Raw genomic sequence first — 21,857 nt, 5'->3', positions numbered from 1 at the left:
TTTGAACTATTTAAAGTTTTTAAAGACTTTACTAATAATGTATCTAAAATATTAAAATAACTTACGTATTATCATGCTCAACAGTCAACAATAATATTTGGCTAACATAATTAATTATACTAATTTGATTTGATTTTAAAAGTTTATATTTAAAGATGTATGAATATAAAAAATGTATAATTGATTAGATATATTTTTAATTTAAATCGACGATAAAATTAAAAATATCATGATCCTTAACATCTTCTTATACATAATGTTTAAATGTATATATTTATAAATATTTGATTAACTGATGAGAGATCACAATGTTTACAGGCTATCGATCTATTTTATTTCACCGAAACCGTCAAAACTTCAAACATATGGTGTTTGAATTAAAACCTATTTTATTTCTTTTAAAAAACAAATCTTAACAATCATTTATGCATATTCTATCAATTACCAATGTTTAAACAAATACCAATTATATTTATGCTGACAAAATGGTGACAAATGATGCATGGTGAAAATTGAGTAGGTATTAGTTAAATCGCATAAATACTTTTATGCATTTGTATTATTTATGAGTTTATGACTAATATAATTCTTTTGACAAACTGTACACTTTGACCTCCAGCCTATATCAACATTTCAATTGATTACAATGTACTCCAATTTCTGTACACATACACTCTAAACATGGATTGGAGAGTTCGGGAATTATTTTTCCCACTCGATACATACGGCCATATATATTGCAACCAGATATTTTCAGTATGGAAGCTAATAAATTGAACTCAGGATCAATCTTAGTTTTTAGAGGTGTTGTCACAATATTTGGTTTTACTTCGGTATGCTGCTTAAATTCAGACTGTAAACCGACATCGACCTGTTGCTTAAAATTGGAATGCTGCTTAACTTCTGTTTGTTGTTTAAAATCGAAATACGGTTTGACTTCGATTTGTTCTTTGACATCAGAATGTGTATTAATATCGCTTTGATGCTTGAAATCGGCATAAATTTGGTCATTAGATTGTATCTTTGAATCGATATGTGTTTTAAGTTCAGGGTTATCTTTTACGCTAAAATGTGATTTGACTTCTGTTTGATGGTTACTAAAATCGTGGTATGATGGTTTTACTTCATCATAAAATTTTAAATTAAATGGTGATGTAACTTGAACATTTTCTTTAACATCAAAATGTGTTTTGACCTCAGCTTGTTGTTTAATACTAGATAAGGTGGCATCTGATTTAATTTCTTGATGTGACTTAACGTCAACGTGTTTTTTGATTCCTGATTGTAGTGGCTTGGTGTCGATAAGATACTTAGTTTCAAAATTCAGCTTTTCTCCGTTATCGTGTTGTTTAATTTCAGTATTTGGTCTGGATTCTACAGGCTTATATATTTCTTGGGTTTTGACTTTATTATGTTTATTTTCTGAGTGAATTTCAGTATCTGAGTTCAAAATAGGTTTATGCTGTTGTTTGGGAGGTGACATGAAATCGGTTTGTTCATGTTTGATGTCAATCAAATGAACTTTTTCATCGATTTCATCATCTGTTCGATGTTCAATGCGAGTCTCTGATTCCATGTTATTTGTGGTAGAGGGCAGTGAAGATGGGGATGATTGTTCGGGTGTATCGCCGTTGAATAAAAATGAAAACATACTTTCAAAACTATAATCTTCGTCTTCAAGTGGTTTAGGTACAGGTGTCGTGACTTCTGTGCGCTTAATAGTTGCTAACGTTGAAGAAATAACTGATAATTTTTCAGTAGTTGGAGCTAAAGTCTCAATCAACTTAACAGTGGATGTGATCGGTTTTAACGAAGAAGTTTCAGGAGACACAGGGAATGACTTTAGAGTAGTTGGAGATGAAGTTATAACCGATTTATCAGTTGGTGGTGTAGAATAAAAAATATGTTCAATAACTGGATCTCTAATATTCATTGTGGTTGAGGTTGTAGTTGTTTCAGACGTTACTTCAATTTGTTTCACGTGTTCCGTAGTAATATCATTTTCATATTCATCTATAATAGATAAAAAAAAAAAAAAAAAATATTAAACTTTTTGTGTTGAAGACTCAAAATAATGTAATAAATAAATATATTTTAATTTCATAAAACATCAACCCAGTAAAATGAAATTGCTTAAATATAATTAGAATAACCTTGTATTAAAAATTAATATTCCAAGTAAAATAAAATAAGAAAAAAAAATTCTACGTGAAATTAAATTATAGATATAACATACTTCATCAGAAAAAACTAAAAACTTACTGCATACAATTCGGCCACAACAAGTGCTATTGTTCGGGTCATTGATTCGTTGGCAGCCTACTTTTACGGCTGGACAATTTTCTTGGCACACAATTTTGGCGTTAAAACAAATGCATATGTTACAAGCACTTGGATCGGTTAGCAACTCGCCGTGTTTGTATTTCTTACCATTGGATAAGCACCAATCTGAAAATTATTAAAGAAAAAAAATAATTAAGTATTTATAATCCTAAAATCATTATTAATATAATACTTTTAAAATTAATTATCATTTAAACTTTTATATAATTTATGACAATAGTCTTAAAAAACGTTATCATAGAATGTTATAACTACTATATAATAAAATATTAAATAAGATGTCTACATATATCCAATTAGTATGACTATTTTTTATGTATAATTTATTTAGATTTTTAGCTGAATATTTAAATTAGTATGACTTTAGTACTAGTCCTATTTTATCTTTACTTTCTTAAATATTTTTATTTTTTTTTTTTTTACAACAAGTATTGTTTAAAAATTTTTAATAGTATTTTTGTATTTTGAATTGATACAAATTTAGCTATAGATACATTTAATATTAGTGACACATTTTTTCCATTAGGTAGTATAAAAAATGCATTAAAAAAAATCAATGAAAAACTGTGAAAGTGTAAATAAATATTTGCAAACTCATCAGTTTAAAAAAATTCATTTTGATAGTTTTTAAGTAAGGAATTAACCGATTACAATAGTTTTAATGTTTTATGAATGCAAAGATTTAATTATTCTTTTAAATTTTAAATAAATAATACAACACATTTCTAATGATGAAAAATGAATTAACTTACGTGATAATGCTCAATACCCAGTCCCTTTATGTTTAATTTTTTTTATTTTAAATAATAAATTATTTTTATTTAAAAAAAAATGATTTATTACAATGTACTTATTAAAGATATTTCGATTTGTTTAAACCCAACATGAGCCAAACCGATATTGGTGTTATTTCTATTATCAATTTTAAATTTAAACTTTTAAAATTAATTTATTAATTCATCAGTTAACTAATTTGAAAATGTATTATAAATTAAACAATAACATAAATACATCTTAATAATTTACCTGATCCTATTGGTTGGTGTTCTATAACATGTTCATCGTGGTGAATAGTGGGTTGTTCTGTTGTCTTTCGATATTTATCAGGTTTATAAATCGCACCATTTGGAGAATCTTTTGGAATAAATCCACCTAAATATTGCACATAATTTCAAACATTGGATTTAGATATTAATATTAAAAAAAAATAACCAAAAGTATATTTAATTTTAATATTAAATTGACTACGTTATTAGAGTAAATTTAGATAAAATTGATAAGTTATAACAGTATAATATATATATATATATATATATAATGAAATGTATTAACATTACCCTCAGTCTCAATAGGTGGAGAAAAACTATTAACAACGGGCAATGGAGATTCTTCGACGTCTGATACATTGTATATACGTTCTACCACTGGCTGATAGTTTTCATAAGCTGCAACAGGTTCATCAACAACTGCATCCGCTGCAACGAATGGTATGATTCTGTATGTCAAAAACAAAATATTTATTAAATTTTTTTGTAAATGCGAAAAAAAAATAATAATTAATTCATACTGGTATTGTTAAATTCGATTTAATTTTATGTAAATACGTATTTATGTTAAGTAATAAACATAGGCTCGTTATTTTTGAGTTACTAATTTCGGTTTTCTTATTATTATAGCTAAATGATTAAAAACTCAAAAATATTAGATTTGAAGTATAAATGAAAAAAATATTGATGTAATAATAAAACTAGTACCTAAATCAATTTTGAAATAATCTGTAAGAATTTAATTTAGAAAAAGTATGTATTGATTAACTTTGTTTGCTTAAAAATAAAATCAAAGTTTAATTATTTATACTTCTACTTTAAAATCATTTTAAATTCAGTTTGATTAATTTATAATTAATAAAAAATAATTAATTACTTAAGGTTTGGTAAAGATGGTGGCAACGTTGGATCATCATAATCCATTTCAAAGTTGTTCGATTTTTCAGTGACATTTAATCCACCAAAGTCATCGTGCATTAAACTAGCAGGATTACCATGTCTCGATTCTATGGGTTCTTCTATTGTTTGATCGGTCATATTTTTTGAATCTACTGTGATACTAGATGATGCAGTATCTGCCTCTAAAAACATCTGTTAAACACACTGAAATGTAATTTATTTTGCATACTACGTACGCCTTGATGTGAATAATATAAATTATAAATTATATTTCATGTTACTAAATCTTGTTTGAGTTTACAGAAGAATGTCGACAACTGAACATTAATGTAGATTTTAATATAAATATATTTTCAAACATATTATCAATAAATTAAACTGTATTTTCGTAAAAAATTACAAATTAATACTTAGTTCAAGTTAACAGTTAATAATCGCCAAAAACCTAAAAACCGTCTACAGGGAGTAAATTGTAAAGTGTATTATGTATAACGTAAATAATTTTTTTTTATACTGTTAGGCATTTAATTCAATACTAAAATTTATAAAAACAATACTGTTCAGAAAATGTATTGATTTATTATTAATATATCGGTAAGGAAATGCGTCATGAGACTTAAATAAAGATCTAAAAGTTATGTCATTATAATATTAGTGATATTAATTTTTATCAAATAAAAAACTATAGTGGTACTAATAAAATAAAAATAATAATTATTATTTACCTGAGACACCGTAGGCGTCTGCGGTGGCGAAGGCGGTGACGAACTACTGAGCAAAACATCATCATTAACAGTCACGGTGGACGGCAGCATTGTCGTAACAACGTCAATAGAAGTGATTGTCGTAGGAGTGACAGTCGGGCTGGCGTGAGATTCTAGAATGAAAAATGGATCTATAACGGCAATTTATTATATCATCCCGTTACGGACGATGTGCAACATGTTGGGAAAATGAAAAACGAACACTCGCGGAACTTAATCCATGGCAATATTATCATTTATCATACTAAAATAATAGTTAAATGTGTATAATATACATACACTTATCAAGGATTTAAATACAGGATGATTCACACCTACAGGACTCCCTTTTTTTCTCTTCCAATAATGCAATTATTCAAAATCATAATATTTTTAGAATTTTTAATTATACTTAAAAACCATATTTTCAAATTCTTGAGATATTTTGTACTAGGTACTTAAAATAGTCTTGTGATAAAGATATCAAATAGTATTTTTCACACAAAAACCCCGCTTTTATGTAATACATTATTTAGTGAATTATTTTTCTTAAAATATTAATGATTCAAAATCAAAGTTTGAATGAGTAGTTTTGAAGTTATTTAACTTTGTGTACTAAGGTTAACAGTGTAATTTTAAAATTTTAGCAATTTATATTAATTTGTCGAAATTTATATTTTTTTTAAATGATTCAAGTACAAAATAAATATTAGATCCAATATTTTATTTATTTTATATTATCTTTTTTAACAATTTTTAAAAAATAATGACTTTATTACCTTAAACATAAACATTTTAATGACTGAAAAACTACTCGTTTTTATACCATAAGATGCTTTACTCCTTGAATAGCACAAAAAACTTAACAATATAAAAATGTGGTTTAATTTTATTTAAAAATTATGAAAATTAGAATTTGATAAAATCCATTATTAAAGGAAAAAATGGGGGTGAGTGAACTCAGTGAATCACCCTGTATAATATGGTAAATAGGTGCGTCGGAGAAGTCAGTGACCCTGTGTGGGGAAACGCACAGCGACAGAGGCGCCGAGACGTACCGTTGCTGCTAGTTGTGCTGCTGCAGTTGTAGCTCGTTGGACAGCAGTGCCCTTCCGAGTAGACCGGTCCGCAATTGGGCGATATTTGGGCACGTATTGGCGGACATATCACCTTGTCACATCGCACCTGACCGTTGATGCAGAAACAAGTTTCGCACGACGACCGCGCCACGCCAATCACGGGCTCTCCCAGCGATATCAGCCGACCGTTTATGCGACAATCTGTGTTTATGTAATGTGCAAAAACCAATAAAAAATATTTATTTATTATACTTACTATGCAAAAGTGCACTAGGCAATATTTTAATTTTGTCTTATGATATAAATTATCAACTATTAAATTAAATGAAAACCGATTTTTACAGATTCAGAAATGTATATTAAAGTATATTTTGTTTACTAAAATATTGTGTTTAATATCAATGTAGCAGATATACGCTTATAGGTATTATATTTTTAGAGCTCTCGGATTTAAACACGAACTAAGATTCACATAATAACGTGTTTTTTGTTCACGTATACTTAAAACATAATATTTATTAAACATATTAAAATTATTATATTATATTATATTTATTAACGTGTATTAATAATTGCCGAAAAAAACTAAAATCTAAAAATGTCTGTACCTAATATTTTAAAAATAAATGTTTCATAAGCAGTATTATTGCAAAAAGACAGGACGAGTAAAGCAAATGTTTCGGGTTCAAAATAAATAAATGATATACGAACACTACACTATATAATTCATACAATTCAGAAACTATTGGAATACATGAAGTACATTTAAAATAAAATTCCACGTATAATTAACGCGTGCATTAATAAAATTGTACGAGAAATAAATTTACAAATTTACGTATAGTTAAATTCACGTGATCGAATACGTAAATTTTAGTTTTACGTGTACTCGTGAATTTAACTACACGCAAAATAGAGACCTTTAAAATATTTCATAACAATTTCATATAAATATTCATTACTCTATTATTTTAAGGTAAAAAAATCCTATACATTTTAGTTTCAAGACTGTAATTATTTTTTACTATTTGTCCAAAAAAATATTTTTCTAATACCTTTAAGCCGAGCAGATAAAGAAGAAGCTATTTCAGTGGTTGTTGCGTCCGTTGTATTTTTTATTTGTGCATTCTGTGAACCTGTAAAATAAATAAATGTAATTATGCTAAAATGAAAATGTACACCAATATTTAAACAAGTCATTTACAATATAAACATTATTATAACAATTTAATAACCAAATAAAAAATTTAACATTATTAGTATGTTACCAAACTTTAGAAATAAAAATAGTCACACATTTTAAAACTCATTTCTTATTAAACTTAAAAATTTAATGTACAATATATCTATTCATTAACTTATATTTATTTCTAATAAATTCGAAGAACATCGCAAATTCATAATGATATATGGTTTTATATATTTATAAAACCGCTTATATTTACCGACAAAAAATTAATTTATTTCAAATATCTAGATATTTAAATTTATATACAATATATTTGTAACATTCATATCTTGTCATATACACTTACATTTGTATCTAATTGGACAACAATTGTGTTTTTTGTACACAGCTGTACAGCCTGGAATAGTTAAAGAACATTGAGGCCGTACACACTGTTGATGTCCTTTGATGCAGTAACAATATTCACACAAACTGGAACTGTCCATCGCCGAACCTTCCGCGTAAATCGTACCATTTACCACACATCCTTGCGAATAGAAAATTAATCAAGTTTTTTTTTTTCTAATTGGAGTTTTGTTATTGTTTCAGAATAAATACAATTTATCATCCTCGTAAATACCTTTAGGTAAACCATCAAATGTCACAATCGCAGAATTGTCCATCCTTGCGGGTCCAGACCGATTTTGTAATGAAAACAGTTTGGAATGAACAGCATCAAATTGTTCTACAATCAATGTGTAAATCAGGCTTTTAATTTTGTTTTTAAAATTTTTTATGTTTAATTAATAAAAATAATATTATAACCAATTAATTATGTATTATAAGAAGTATAAATTGATATTAAAATATATTGTAACAAATTATGTAATTTAATTATGAAAATTGAAGACAAAATCAATCAAAAATAATATTGAATAAATAAAATTAAAAATAAATGAATAAATTATTTTTAAAAAAATAAATGAAACTATTAGTTTTTTAATTTTTTGTTAAACTGTATAATTTATTGTTAATGGTCATTTTAGCAATAAGTGATTTACTGAATAATAATGTATAAATAATAATGTAATAATGAGTAATAATAATAATGTCATGTAACAGTCAATAACTTATTCTCCAAGTTATTTTAACTACATGTCTACAAGTATAAGTAATAGTACATATTTATGAGTTAAGACATTAACTTTATTGATTATAACTTGTAAGTAATCATTATTATCATTCACCGACAGAACAAAATCTAATATAATTATTATTTAACTCCTTACAGTTTATATTATTATTTGTTCATAAATTCATCAAATAAATGCCATATGTTATTCAATAAATTATGGTTTGGTTTATAAACATTTAAATGTTTTAATATTTAATGCAACGAATAATGATTAAACATTTATTTTTTTATTTTTTACTAACATTGTAAATACTCAATAAATAGATTTTTCTTTTTTCTATAGACTATCATAACTTAAAGTATTAAAACAGTTAATTATGCTTCCACAAATTTCAAAGATAACTAAAATGTATCAATTGCGTGTACTTGTATTTATTAATAAATGTTTATGTACATGGATTTCATTTTTTCTATGCAAATATAAAGTCGTTATGATTTATATAGGTACTTATCTTAAATTGTGTTTGTTGTACAGCAAATACATATGATTAGAAGATTCAAAAACGTATATACGTATATCTAACTGATTTTTAAAATTAATGGTATAGCTAACGGGATTCATAAATAGGGTGTGACTCTTTTTATATTATGCGGTATATCATATGTAGGTACTGTATTTATCGAATACAGTTGCGTGTGAATATTTATTCATCGTTAAGCATCGAACCTTGTTCATGTGGCAAATAATAAACTAATATTTATTTTACGCGTTTACTACCTTAGAATTAATATTAAAGAAATCACAAAAAAGCCAATTCACTGCATCATTCAATTATTCTATAGTTATTTTACTTATTCAGTGTAAACAATTATATTTTTAGTAATGTATTTAGTTATACTATAACAATAAACTTTGGAAAACAAATAAAAATAAATAAATTTAGCCAGATTGAAAATTAAATCTTAAAAAATGTACACAATTTGTAGTTTAAGATAATCGTACTACATCAATCACCCATTGAAATTCATAATCCATTTTAGATTTTGAGTAGGATGATGAATGTATTAGTTTTATAAAAATAAAACAAAAATTAAAAAAATAAAAAAATAAAAATACTTCAATATTTAACTTAAAGGATGGTTTCTATGTTATTTAGATCTAGAATAGTTGGAATCCAATTAGGAAAAACTAAATAAACTAAATAATTATAGCAACACTTCAAATGGAAAAAATCCATTTTAATTCAAAAAACAAGAACCCCAGAACTTAAAATCTTTTTTAAATATTAATATTAAAATTTTTCCAGGCAATATTCATAATATATCTTGATTTTTTAGATTTATTTAGATTACCTATAGATTTTTTGAAAATGTCATTAAATTCTTATTTTATATTTGAAAATCTTAAAAATAATCAGTTAATCATAAGTTGTTTTACATTAATTAAAATTATTAAAAAAATATAACCACAAATTGATTTTTTTTTTTATATAATTATTTGAAATTCAAATTTTTACAAAATTAAAAAAAATTCGCAAATTATTCTATAGTTAAAAAATCATATAATTATTAATTTTAATTCCTAAAGATAGACAATTTAATTCAAGATATTTCTTAAATTTTTTTATCGGAATTTAAAAAAAATAATGCGTAAGGCCTTATTAATATATATAATCATTTTTATCAACAAAATTGGATATTTAAATAAAAAATTATGTTTTTTCTTTATAAAATACTTTTAGTTATTTAATTACATTTATATCTTATAATATGTTGTAATCCATCAATAAAAATTCGTACCATTGATATTGGTTAAGAACACTGCATTTTAGTTACCTACTCAATTATTATAAAACCGTACACTCAACATCTACTATACAGCAAGAGGGAGCTTCGCGGTTTTTGTTCGATTGGGTCCGACCCATATTCACGCTTCTCTTCGCGTCTATATATTTTTATTTATGTAGGTAGTTATAGTAATAATCAGAATAATTAGAACATTTTTAACTAAATGTAAATTTTGAAGTAGTACTCGACTCGACGTATAATTAAATATTAAAACAGTAATAAGTTGCATAAGATTCTAACGCTTAAAATATGATGAAATCCAAATAAATTTGCCATTAGTCATTGACTCATAAAACAATTTTATTTTTTGTGAAAATGGTACTTAAAATTTAAGTATAATTACATGGTATAATTAACCGTTATACAAAATAATTATATATTTTTGAAGGATAGTAATATCCATTTTCTAATATCTGTGTACTTGTATTTTGGTGGATTTTAACATATACCTATTGTTCAAGTTTTTTTCAATAAGTATAATCATTTTTAAATTAAAATTAATAAAATTGTTTTACTGATAATATAATTAAATAAAAAATAAAATTCAATGCAAGTTTTCAATCAATACAAATCACGAAACAACAAAGAAAATTCAATTGACTGTATCACAAACATATTTTATAATAATACTATAATGGTATCATGTCTTTATTTTCATCTTCTATATAAATCTATTTGAAAAATTCTTCTCTTTCATGAATGGATGGCGATTTTTTTTCGACAGAATTTGAATTTATATCATAGAGTTATTGTTGATATTAGTTCCAAAAACTGGCAAAATATAGTATTGGCAAGCACACATCACTCTTTTTACTAGTAAACTGGTCTTGAATGAATAACCTGTGGCAGTGGCAATGAGTGGTAGTCGACCTCAAGATTATATACAAAAGAGAAGAGGCGATAAAATATCACCATGTATATATCCCATTCATAAATCAACCCGAAACACTTGTATTGTCATTTTGCGTGCTAAACTTATTTAGCATACATACAATCAAAATTCCTTTATTTAAAACACCTTTCTTTGCCATTTGTAAATTTGTTAAGTCCGTTTGTCTAGTATAGTTATTGTGTGCTGAAACCAACCAATTACAGTTGAACTATTACATAGTACACACATACCTTTAATACATTTAACACATTGGTCTGGACGATAATGAATAATATGCTATAATTATTTTGATAATCAGCCACACGTGATACAATTTTATGCAATCGTCCCATATTTAATGGTTGTATATTTTTATACAAACATTAAATTTATAATCAAAATCATTTCACATAGTATACTAGGTATATTTTAAGTGAATATAATTTTTATTTTTGTTTTATGTATATTATGAATGTAGATATATTAATTATAATAATAAACACTAAACAGCTCTAGAGATGATTTTCAAACGCTGAACCAAAAATTAATTAATTTATTATTATCGTTATATTGATTAAGACTTACGAAAACGTCATATCTTCATATGTTGGTCTCCATCAAATAAACGTACAATTATTACTACATAGATAGAAAATAAACGTTGTGGCGGTTCCGAAATTATTTGCAGATTTTCAGTATTTATTACCGATAATTATCTTATTATCAAACTTAAAGTCTAAAGATAAGCACATTATCTGTAGCTGTACGTAGATTTTTGAAGATATTTTAATTTTTAAAAAGTTGTGAACGTTTTTGAACTGTAATAATTTACATACTCAAAAATCATTTAAAAATTAAAATATTTTAAAAAGCCAATAGGTATGAATAAACACAGATAATGTTCTCACCTTTAAATTTGATAATAATTCAATTCAAAATCATAGTAAAACTAACAAAATAAAATTAGTTCGGTTGAACGCAAATTTGTAATATTTTAAATTAGTAAGACAGGAACAATACATGCAGATATAATGTTTACATGCTTATACAATGTCTATAGTATAAAAAACTCAAGGTGAAATTATCAATCTTCTTTAGTTTTAATTTTAAAGAACCATTAGTAGGTAATATACTAATTATTTAAAAATACGAGATTCATAATATGATGGATATTAATAACTTTTTATATTGAAGAATTATTTTTGTAAATTTATATTCATTTGAATATTATGACTTAATTTCTTAGGTATACAAATGTTTTAAAAATAATAATTATAATTTATCTATAAAATTATTTTAACATTAAAATCTACCAAAAAATAGATAGATATATTGCTTATAGATATTACTGTAAATGTAGTAGCTAGTACTTTTAATGTCTGTACTTAACACAGTATTAATACTTTACGTTTAACCACACAAAACATATTTCTACTAAGAATAAAATAAATATAAAATAGGATATATTATATGTAAGTACAATATTTCCTCAATCTATGTTAAATACTTATTATTTTATTTTATCTGCATAAATAATTATACTCGTACTCTAAAAAAATTTAAAATCTATAATTTACCATAATAACATTGAAGGTGCGCACAACATTTGTTCTTCTTGTGGACAATCACACATCCCCGTGGTGGTGGATCTGGTAATTCTGGGCATACTTGCAAATGGCATACTAAACTTCCAGTGACACACGTGCATTTTAAGCATGGTTGATCTGTATTAACCAATGATCCTGGATCATAACTTCGTCCTTTATAATTACACCCGACTAATGCAATTTCTAAAACATAAAAAAAATAAACTATAATCGTAGCAAAAAATCATAATATAATGCATGTTATTTATTTTTATTTTTCATACTATGTTAAATATATTTAAAATATACCAATACGGCAATACGTCAATTCATACGGTCTTTGCGTTCATAAAAGTGTATTAGCAATTACTTATAAACTAATAAGATGCAGTTCAATTGAAATGGACATAATGGTTGGATAATATTAATCAATAAGTCGTGTATAGGTACTCTTGTTTTTATATAAATTTAATAAATTCATATTTAACGGAGTTATTACAATTTTGTATATCATATTACCGTAAACATGATCAAAAATTTGTTTTTCATTGAAAAAAATACGTTGCAGAAATATAAATTTTATTTATTCAAATTAAATATATTAAAAAAGTAATAATAAGTAGCAAGTACTAAGTATTAATTGACAATTGAAAAAATTTTCTTAATAGTAACGTTTCTCAAAGTTTAAAATGATTAATAATAAATATATCATAAAAATACTATACATAACTCTTCAATAATATAGATTATCTTTAATGTTTAGCTTTCGTCGTAGTATTGTACAATGATTAATTAATTTAATAAACATGTAGATTTAAGATTTTCTTATATAAATCTGAAATTTGTAAAAAAAAAAAACTGTAGGTATGGTAAATTTAATGAACTTTTCAATTATTTTGTGTACAATGTTAGAACATATTATAATATTTTATCATTGCCGTCACGTCTAATAAAAATATTATATATCATTGCATTTTTTTAGGTGCAGGCAATAAATAAAAAATAGAGAAGAGTCCGACTAACGGTACATACATAATACACACGCCACATTATCTCGTTTTGCCATACTATATTCTCTAGTGTTTTACTCATTATTATAAATATACACAAACATATTAAAATATTAAATAATACATAAAATACTAAAATATTTATATAAACCTAATAACAAATTAATTTAAATAATTACTACTTAAGAACAATAATATTCAATTGGTTAGCAATATTGCGATTCATAATTTATTTCAGTAAAACTATCATCGACAGGACAATTGTATTAGTGCTCCTAAATATGATCAAACTATGTACATAAATATGTAGTATTTTTAACTATGCGATAAAATCGCATACCTAAATACAAAAAAAAAATGTATAAAACGATTCATTTTTTAATTTATAAACAAAACTTAATTTTATTCTAATATATTTTTAATTTCTAACTTGAATAAATAATTTTTTTGTTTGTTTGTGTGTTCATTATGATATTCGTTTTTATTAAATTTGTCACTTGTGGGTCAATCATTATTTTCAACGTCAAATGTTTAATCATTTAATCATTTAACGCGCTTTGATAATAATTTATTATAAAATATAGATAGTATTTTTAGTTTATAAACAAATTTGTTTAAATATTCATAAGCAATAGGCAGTAGGTATTTATGAGTTACAATAAATCTATTCAAAATAAGTTTATAATTAGGATAAAAAATGTAAATTTAAAATTTAAAAAAAAAAAAGAATAATCATTTCTAAACATAAATAAAGGCGTAAAGTGTTATAAACATATCATTCTATGCACAGTAAAATTTCGAGTATTGAATCCTGTCATTTTAAACTATATATTGCTTTAGTAATTAATACTATTTATCAAGATTTATCTGCATATATATGAACTTGCAAACCCTAATATAATATTATTTTAAAGAATATAATTCAATTAAATGTATGTGTTGACTTTATAAGCATTAACAGAGTAAAACTAAATCAACAAACAGATACATACAATCAATAATATAATATAGTATTTTAGTTTTTAAATACAAAACAGAAGCTATAGTTTAATGGTTATTTGAAAATATATTATAATTTATAACACTCTATATTCTATAATATGGTAATATGCGGTTATCAATAATTATAAATAAAGAACTTAACCGTCAAAAACAAAATTTTAAATACAATTTATAATTTGAAACACATACTATAAAATATCATTGAAAATTGTATTTGGTTAATAAACCAAACATAGGTATCTATTTAAATATATTTATCATATTTTGATGTTTTATAATATAAATAAAATTTATAAAAAATTTGTTTTAATAACGTATTATGAATGATGTACTCATGAATAATAGTAATTTTATTTATTAGTATGACATGATAATTTTTTAGAGCAACTTGGTCCTGTGATTTATAATTGATGTTCATATGCGTAACTGGAGATGAGGGCGGCGAATTCAAAACTCTAACTGTTTCGTGAGAACTTTGTTTTATTCTAAAATCATTCATATGAAAAACGTAATTTTAAATAATGATACTATAATTTATAAATTTAAAAAAAATACTAACGGTTTTCTTTAACTGTATTATCCACCTACGTTTCAAAATAATAAAGTGAATGCTGCTCCCTTAAGAATTAATGATATTGTTTGCGCGAATTTAAAATACAATAAAATTAGTACAGCATAAATATTATATTAATGAAGGTATAGATTATATAATAATTATAAATATACCTTTATTGTTATTTATTAATATAATATAATATTATATATTAATCACAGACTATATTTATTATATTAAATTATTTACTATATTATATTTATTATTATTAAATTAAAATATTATGTTTTTAAAAGAATTTACATTACAGTTTTATTGAATTAAAATGGTATCATAAAAATAATAAAACAAACCTTTAAATAGTCCATACTATTTTATATTATGTGCTATTCAATTTTTACTAAACAAGAAGTCTACTATGGTAAATGGTATTATTATATCTTAGTAGGTATTTGAGAATATATTACACAATACTGTATAATAAATGATAAAATGTTTTAATCAAATGTTGCTTATAAACGTAAAAAGCAATATGTTTAATTATTAATGTATTAACGGTGATATGCAATAGCTACTCAACATTCAACTTAGAAAATATTATAATTAAAGATCTATTATGAAAAATACACTTTTATGACTTAAAAATATTGAAAGATATATTGAATGTAAATTATGATGAATAATGAATACAAAAAAAACCTAAATATTAGATTACATTGTAATAACTGGTACCTAATATCACGCGTGAAAGAAAACCATTATTATACGTAGCATTTATCAATAATATGTTCCAATTTTATTACATCATCTGAAACTCAACACGGATCTTAACTCATCGATAATCTAAAACAGTAAAATCTAATACATTTTACACTCGAGGCTTCACTGTTTTAATAATAATGAAATTATGAATATATATATAAATACCTATATCATGTGATTTCGTGTATAATATGTTGCTTTAATAATGTTCTGACAGCTTTAGGTCAAGTTGTCAAAATAATAACTCCTACAGTGCTAGTATTTTAGATACTAAACCCACTAACCAAATCTAGTATATATTATTATGGTAAATAACACACACTACTCTGCGGGAACCAAGCAGACGGGATGTACACAAACACACACACATACACAAAGGGTTAATGTACAGTTATACGACGATGGTATCTTGATTTTATAAAACCCAAATTAACGGTGTATGTAGAATCAAAAACGACCATATATATACAAAAATTGTACTGTGTATTTTTACATATAAATTTGATCAGTTGTATGTTTGAGCGTATGTTTTAGTGTGTATGTGTGTGGATGTGTGAGAATATCATGTTGGGCTCACGTCTGCCTTCAAGGGGTTTCGCGTTCATGGAAGTCTGCCGCCCGTGTGTGGGTTTCCTGCAATTCATAATTACATCCTTAAGCGGCGTGTATTAACCGTGAGAAAGTTAATACACATAATACGCCAACTTATGATAGGATTATGTAGACTAGAAGACTTTTATTGTTTCCAAGCTTCACAATATTATATACCTAATTATTCAGATTAATTTTTTTTTAACAGTTAACCCTTCTGAAAAATAATTATAGATTAATGTTTGCATTGTGCACTAAAAATAATGTTTTGCGTTATATTTTATAATGTATACGTTTTTATGTATTAAAATTTATAAATTTAGATTGTTTTTTAAAATTTAGACGTCATAATATAAAATTATGGTACTAAAAGTTTAAACGATAAAACGAAATCACCGGAAATGTTACCATTAACAGGTTCACATTTTGCCATATTACCCACATACAATTTTCAGTTACCTATAATTATATTTTTTCCTCTTTTGGTAAATAGAAACCGTTTAAAATTGCTTATGTATCTACCCGTATTTGTAGTTCGGAATAAACATTGATACATTTAATTTAAATACTAAAAAATTACAATTTACAACATACGTTGTACGGTTAATGTAAAATACTTTTCTATGATAAAAGTAATCCATTTAATATTCAGGTAGACATAAATAACTGCGTTTCTCAGTAAATAAATCGTCAACATAATATTTATCTAACAATTCTAGTTTTTTAAACAAGTTAAAAATAATTCAATTTAAAATAAAATTTACTCATACATATACCGGAGTACCATCGCTGGATGGTCTTTTCACTCAAGTCACATTTCAGTTACTCAATTCAAATAATCTATCTTTTCGACTTATACCTACTAAGAATTTTTAAATTATTGAGTTTCTCGAATAAAAACTTTTAAAAAAAAAAAACTCATTCATACAGCACCAACAGGTTAAGTTAGAAAATTTGTACGAGAAGTGTTCGTAATTGTATCAGTAAAATTAACTATTTTTTTACTCGTTATTGCTAAGTTTATTATATTTCATTTAATATCGTTATACATTTGTGAGTGCAAGCATATATGCATGTGTATACGAATATACGGTTGTGCGTGTTGTACCTATTAACTCGAGTAATACCTATTATTGTATCCTGCATAGATCGATGTGTGGCCGTCTGGAGACATCAGTATTTTTAATTGAGGCGGTGCAATTACAAAAGAAGACGGTAAGATAGAGAAGGAATAGAACATTCCCTCATTCACTGTACGTTAATTATTTAAAGTGGACCATGTACCGTGTTGGTCATTAACTAATTACTCGGCCAGAACCAATCGGGCAATATTTTCTTGAGAAAAATGTCACCGGTCATTTTTTTCTCAATCCACCTATACACGCTCGATACATTTTTTTCCTCATATTTTTTTTCTCTCATACCATTTCTTCTTATTTCCTGTGGCCGATGGGTTTCCGTTGCTATTTCCTCGATGCTGGATCAACGGTTTCTGATGCAATGCCTTCACTATAGTATTTCAAAAGCGTGCCGATTAAACACACAGAAATCTTAATGATTGCTATCAAAGTCGATAATACGTACCTACCAACCCAAACTTGTGTGACTAAACCATATTTAGTGACGACCCGCGCACATATAATATATTTATATTACATATTTTTATTATTTTTACAATATTAGAATAATTACAGAAACAAACACTTGCCTACAAACCGTGTTTGTACATCAAGCTTTAGCCTAACCTAACGCTAATTGTCAACCATCAAGATTTATAGTTACTTATCTTATTTTTATAAATTATATTTTCTAGAACGTTATATACTTATATACCAAACGAAAATTACTATCCAAATAAAATTCTCGAACAATTTAAATTTATTTTAAACGAATTAAAACATTAATCTATAGGTAGCAACGATTAAATCATAAACATGAAAATATCTTAAACACGAATTTGAATATACGTACGTATATCCATAAATCATAATCATTACATATTTACATGCCCCAAGTATTAACTTACTAGCTATGTACCTTCTATTTATTTTTTTACTTAAAATCACTAGTTTCCAAGCAAGTGAAAACTTCATGAATATATTGAATCAATATTACCACTGTCATAAAATTTCAAATTTACTGTAATTTTCAATTATTTGTTTACACACATTTCTCAATTACTAATGATAATTTATTTTTTCTAACATTATGTTAAACTTTTAATTGTAAGACACCAAGTGATGTTAAATTTGTGCATTTTCTGATCAGAATACCACATAAAATCTTATACTATTAAATTCAAAGAAATGTTAGTTGAATACATGAATAATGTATAATTGATATGTGATTAAGTTCAATTCTAAATATTTTAATAAGTTAAAAACATGACAAATAATGTGAATGGGGTGTATATACTACAATATTATCAATCTACATATATAACAATTACCTGTGTTTTATAAGTATATTACGTTTCAATGTTTATAATAATACTGAAGGTCCCTGAAAAGTGAGCCTTATAAAAGGGAAATTATAATAATACTATTCATTATAACTTGATATTATGTCCCTAAAATACAATTGGTGATAATTTATCAAAACTACCTAATAATAAGGATTAGCTATAGAGTCTAAAGAATTATTGTTGCAAGTGAAAAAACATTTCTATTGTTATAATGTATTATTATGACAGTAACAATAGACATGTAGGTATAATACAATATTATAAATTTTATGTTTTTAATAACCTCACTCAATCTTATACGTCTTTTAATTTCTATACTAGTAAGTTTTATTCTATAATTCGTAATTAGTTAATTCTGTTATATTAACTTCAGTTCTCCGAAAAAATTATCGTTCTAATCGTATATAAACAACATTTTACTATATATACAGTTTGTAATTGTTAATATTATACTTCAACATGTCACACAGATATTAATATGTTGTTTTTTTTAGCATTTAAGTATAAATTCTAACTACCAAACTTTAAATAATACATAACATACAGTTGCATAATAATAATGGTAATACATTTAAAAAAAAATCAAAGGATTTAAATAGATATTTAAATTTGTATTGTATTATACTATACAGCAATACATACTTAAAATATTTGTGTTATTTTTTAATATTCATGATGATTATTTAAGCACCAATTATTTTTCGTTAAATTAATTTACCAAAAGAAAAACGGAAGAAAACGAATCAAAAATTAGTATCTGGCTATAGGTTAACTTTTGTAAACTTATTATCTCTTACAAAAAAAAAATGTATAATAATAATACTCGCTATAAGTACATCGTAAAAGTGTAAAACCATCATAATATATTATACTTATGTATAAATAAGCCATTTAAGATTTTTCAGTAGATACATTGCATTTACCTAGGTAAAGATCAATGACACGAGCGACGAATTTTTATTTCTGTTTCGTATATAGACATTTTTCTTTATCGTGCATTCATAACGACTAATTATTATTACAACTGGTAAAATTTATGATATCGTATTATATTCGAATACTGCATTATAGCAGGTATATGATATACAGGTTAGGTGTATTTTTTTTATTCGATTTATTTACACTTATAAATTTTAGCGATTAGCAGAGGACGATTTCTCGAGGACATAAAAAAATGTCGCGAGACATGAAATACCTAAATATCATCGACCGCGGTATTATTGCATTACCTGTGGCGTTGGCCGAGGCGGCGTCCACGTCCACGTCCACGTCTTCGTCGGTAGTTGCGGGCGCGACTTGGGCGGCGTGGGCAGCCGACCCGTGGCTGATCCCGAACGATCGATCCCGGTCCGCGAGCAGCATCAGGAGCGCGACCATCCACGGACGAACCATCGTACGCAGAGTGATGACCATACGACCGCGTGGTCAAGCACAGACTGTTCCGGCGCACACGACCGGCCACGCGCCTCGCTTCGCCGCATCACATACATCATGCACACGTACGCACGGCATTGTCGTATGTTACCTCTTCGGCGTACACACAATATTACGCGCGCGCGCGCATGTGTACGTGTGTGTGCGTGTGTGTGCGTGTGCGTGTCTGTGTGTCTGTGTGTGTGTGTGTGCGCGCGCGTGTGTTTAGTGCGTGTAATGTTTTCCAAGCAGCCGTCACCGTTATCGTCGCACCATTGTCGCCGTCCCGCGAGCGCACCGGAGGAACGGCGTCCACCACGGTGACCCATCAAACGACGTGAGCCCGCAGGTCACCACCGTCCACCGTCCACCGCCACCACCGCTATACGTATAGGCCGTACGGCGTGCGTCCGTCTTATCGTTTATTTTAACGCGGCAACGCGGTGTGTGGTCATCGTCCGTCGTTTCGTGCAATCCGTCCGGATGTGCATCATATTATTATTATTATTATTATTATATTGCAGTCGTTTAAAAAATATCTGTCGAATCGTTTACCGCAGAGTGACGCTGAGGGTATAATAAGAAATGTCATCATTATATTATCGCCGTCGGTGTCTGTTGAATTCGACGACGTATCGGAGTGTACGTCCAGGAAATCGTTGTTCAAACGCTTTCGTATTACGAGTATAAGCGAATTGTAAACGAATAAATACAAATACCGCTGGTTAAAAAAACTCAACGTGCACTTGCACACGCATCGCCTATATTATAATATGATCCGGTAAAATGCAATCGTGTTGTGTGACGACTGTGGACGATGTCGTAACAATATTATATACCTTATCAAATTTTATTCGCTGAACGAATTGACGGCAAATCATGACTATATAATAACTACGTTATGTGCTGTATCGCCTGTATGTTACCAAAAACAGATTTTAACAATGCATAATAATATTGTATACGGAAATCTAGACTTTGCATTAAGGCAGTTGAACGAATTCATCGATATTATAAAAATTACTTACATACCGAGAAGATGAACGATAAACATACTAACTGGAATCACAACTTTTTAAAACAAAACCAAATAAACCAGTTACAACGACAAGTAGGTACCTACCTACGCTATGTTCTCGTCACTAATACTATCGTTTCATTCATCAAACATTCAAATATACGGATAACCACTAGTACATTAATTTAACAGTTTACCTACTATTCAAACAGAAAAGAAAATAACTAATAAATAGTATTATGAAATTAAAATAATTTGTTTTGGATTCCGAGTGAGGTATGTGTATAAATTATAGTATTATAGTAGTTTTTATTATTTTTTTTTT

At 26.4% G+C, this 21,857-nt stretch overlaps 1 protein-coding gene across 2 annotated transcripts; it reads right to left on the bottom strand.

Annotated features, from left to right (window-relative positions):
- Positions 1 to 218: 218 nt before the first annotated feature.
- LOC112598156 lies at positions 219 to 20,742 on the bottom strand. 2 transcript variants are annotated; one of them, XM_025344531.1, is made up of 12 exons: positions 20,331 to 20,742; positions 12,711 to 12,923; positions 7,920 to 8,024; positions 7,647 to 7,826; positions 7,167 to 7,247; positions 6,091 to 6,312; positions 5,015 to 5,166; positions 4,267 to 4,481; positions 3,681 to 3,838; positions 3,370 to 3,495; positions 2,263 to 2,448; positions 219 to 2,013 (listed from the first exon to the last, which is right to left on the bottom strand). In XM_025344531.1, the coding sequence occupies exons 1-12, from the start codon at positions 20,512 to 20,514 to the stop codon at positions 626 to 628; spliced, it is 3,210 nt and encodes a 1,069-aa protein (XP_025200316.1). In that variant the 5' UTR covers positions 20,515 to 20,742; the 3' UTR covers positions 219 to 625. The 2 variants fall into 2 exon arrangements, with proteins under 2 accessions (XP_025200316.1, XP_025200317.1); XM_025344532.1 differs by lacking the exons at positions 7,647 to 7,826; positions 7,920 to 8,024 and having other exon boundaries at positions 20,331 to 20,734.
- Between the last annotated feature and the right edge of the window lie 1,115 nt (positions 20,743 to 21,857).

This window comes from Melanaphis sacchari, unplaced genomic scaffold (assembly GCF_002803265.2).
Source record: "Melanaphis sacchari strain LSU unplaced genomic scaffold, SCAv2.0 Contig45_pilon_pilon, whole genome shotgun sequence".
NCBI lineage: Eukaryota > Metazoa > Arthropoda > Insecta > Hemiptera > Aphididae > Melanaphis > Melanaphis sacchari.
Note: the sequence above shows the minus strand (reverse complement) of the source record. Positions and strands in the feature narration are given on the sequence as shown.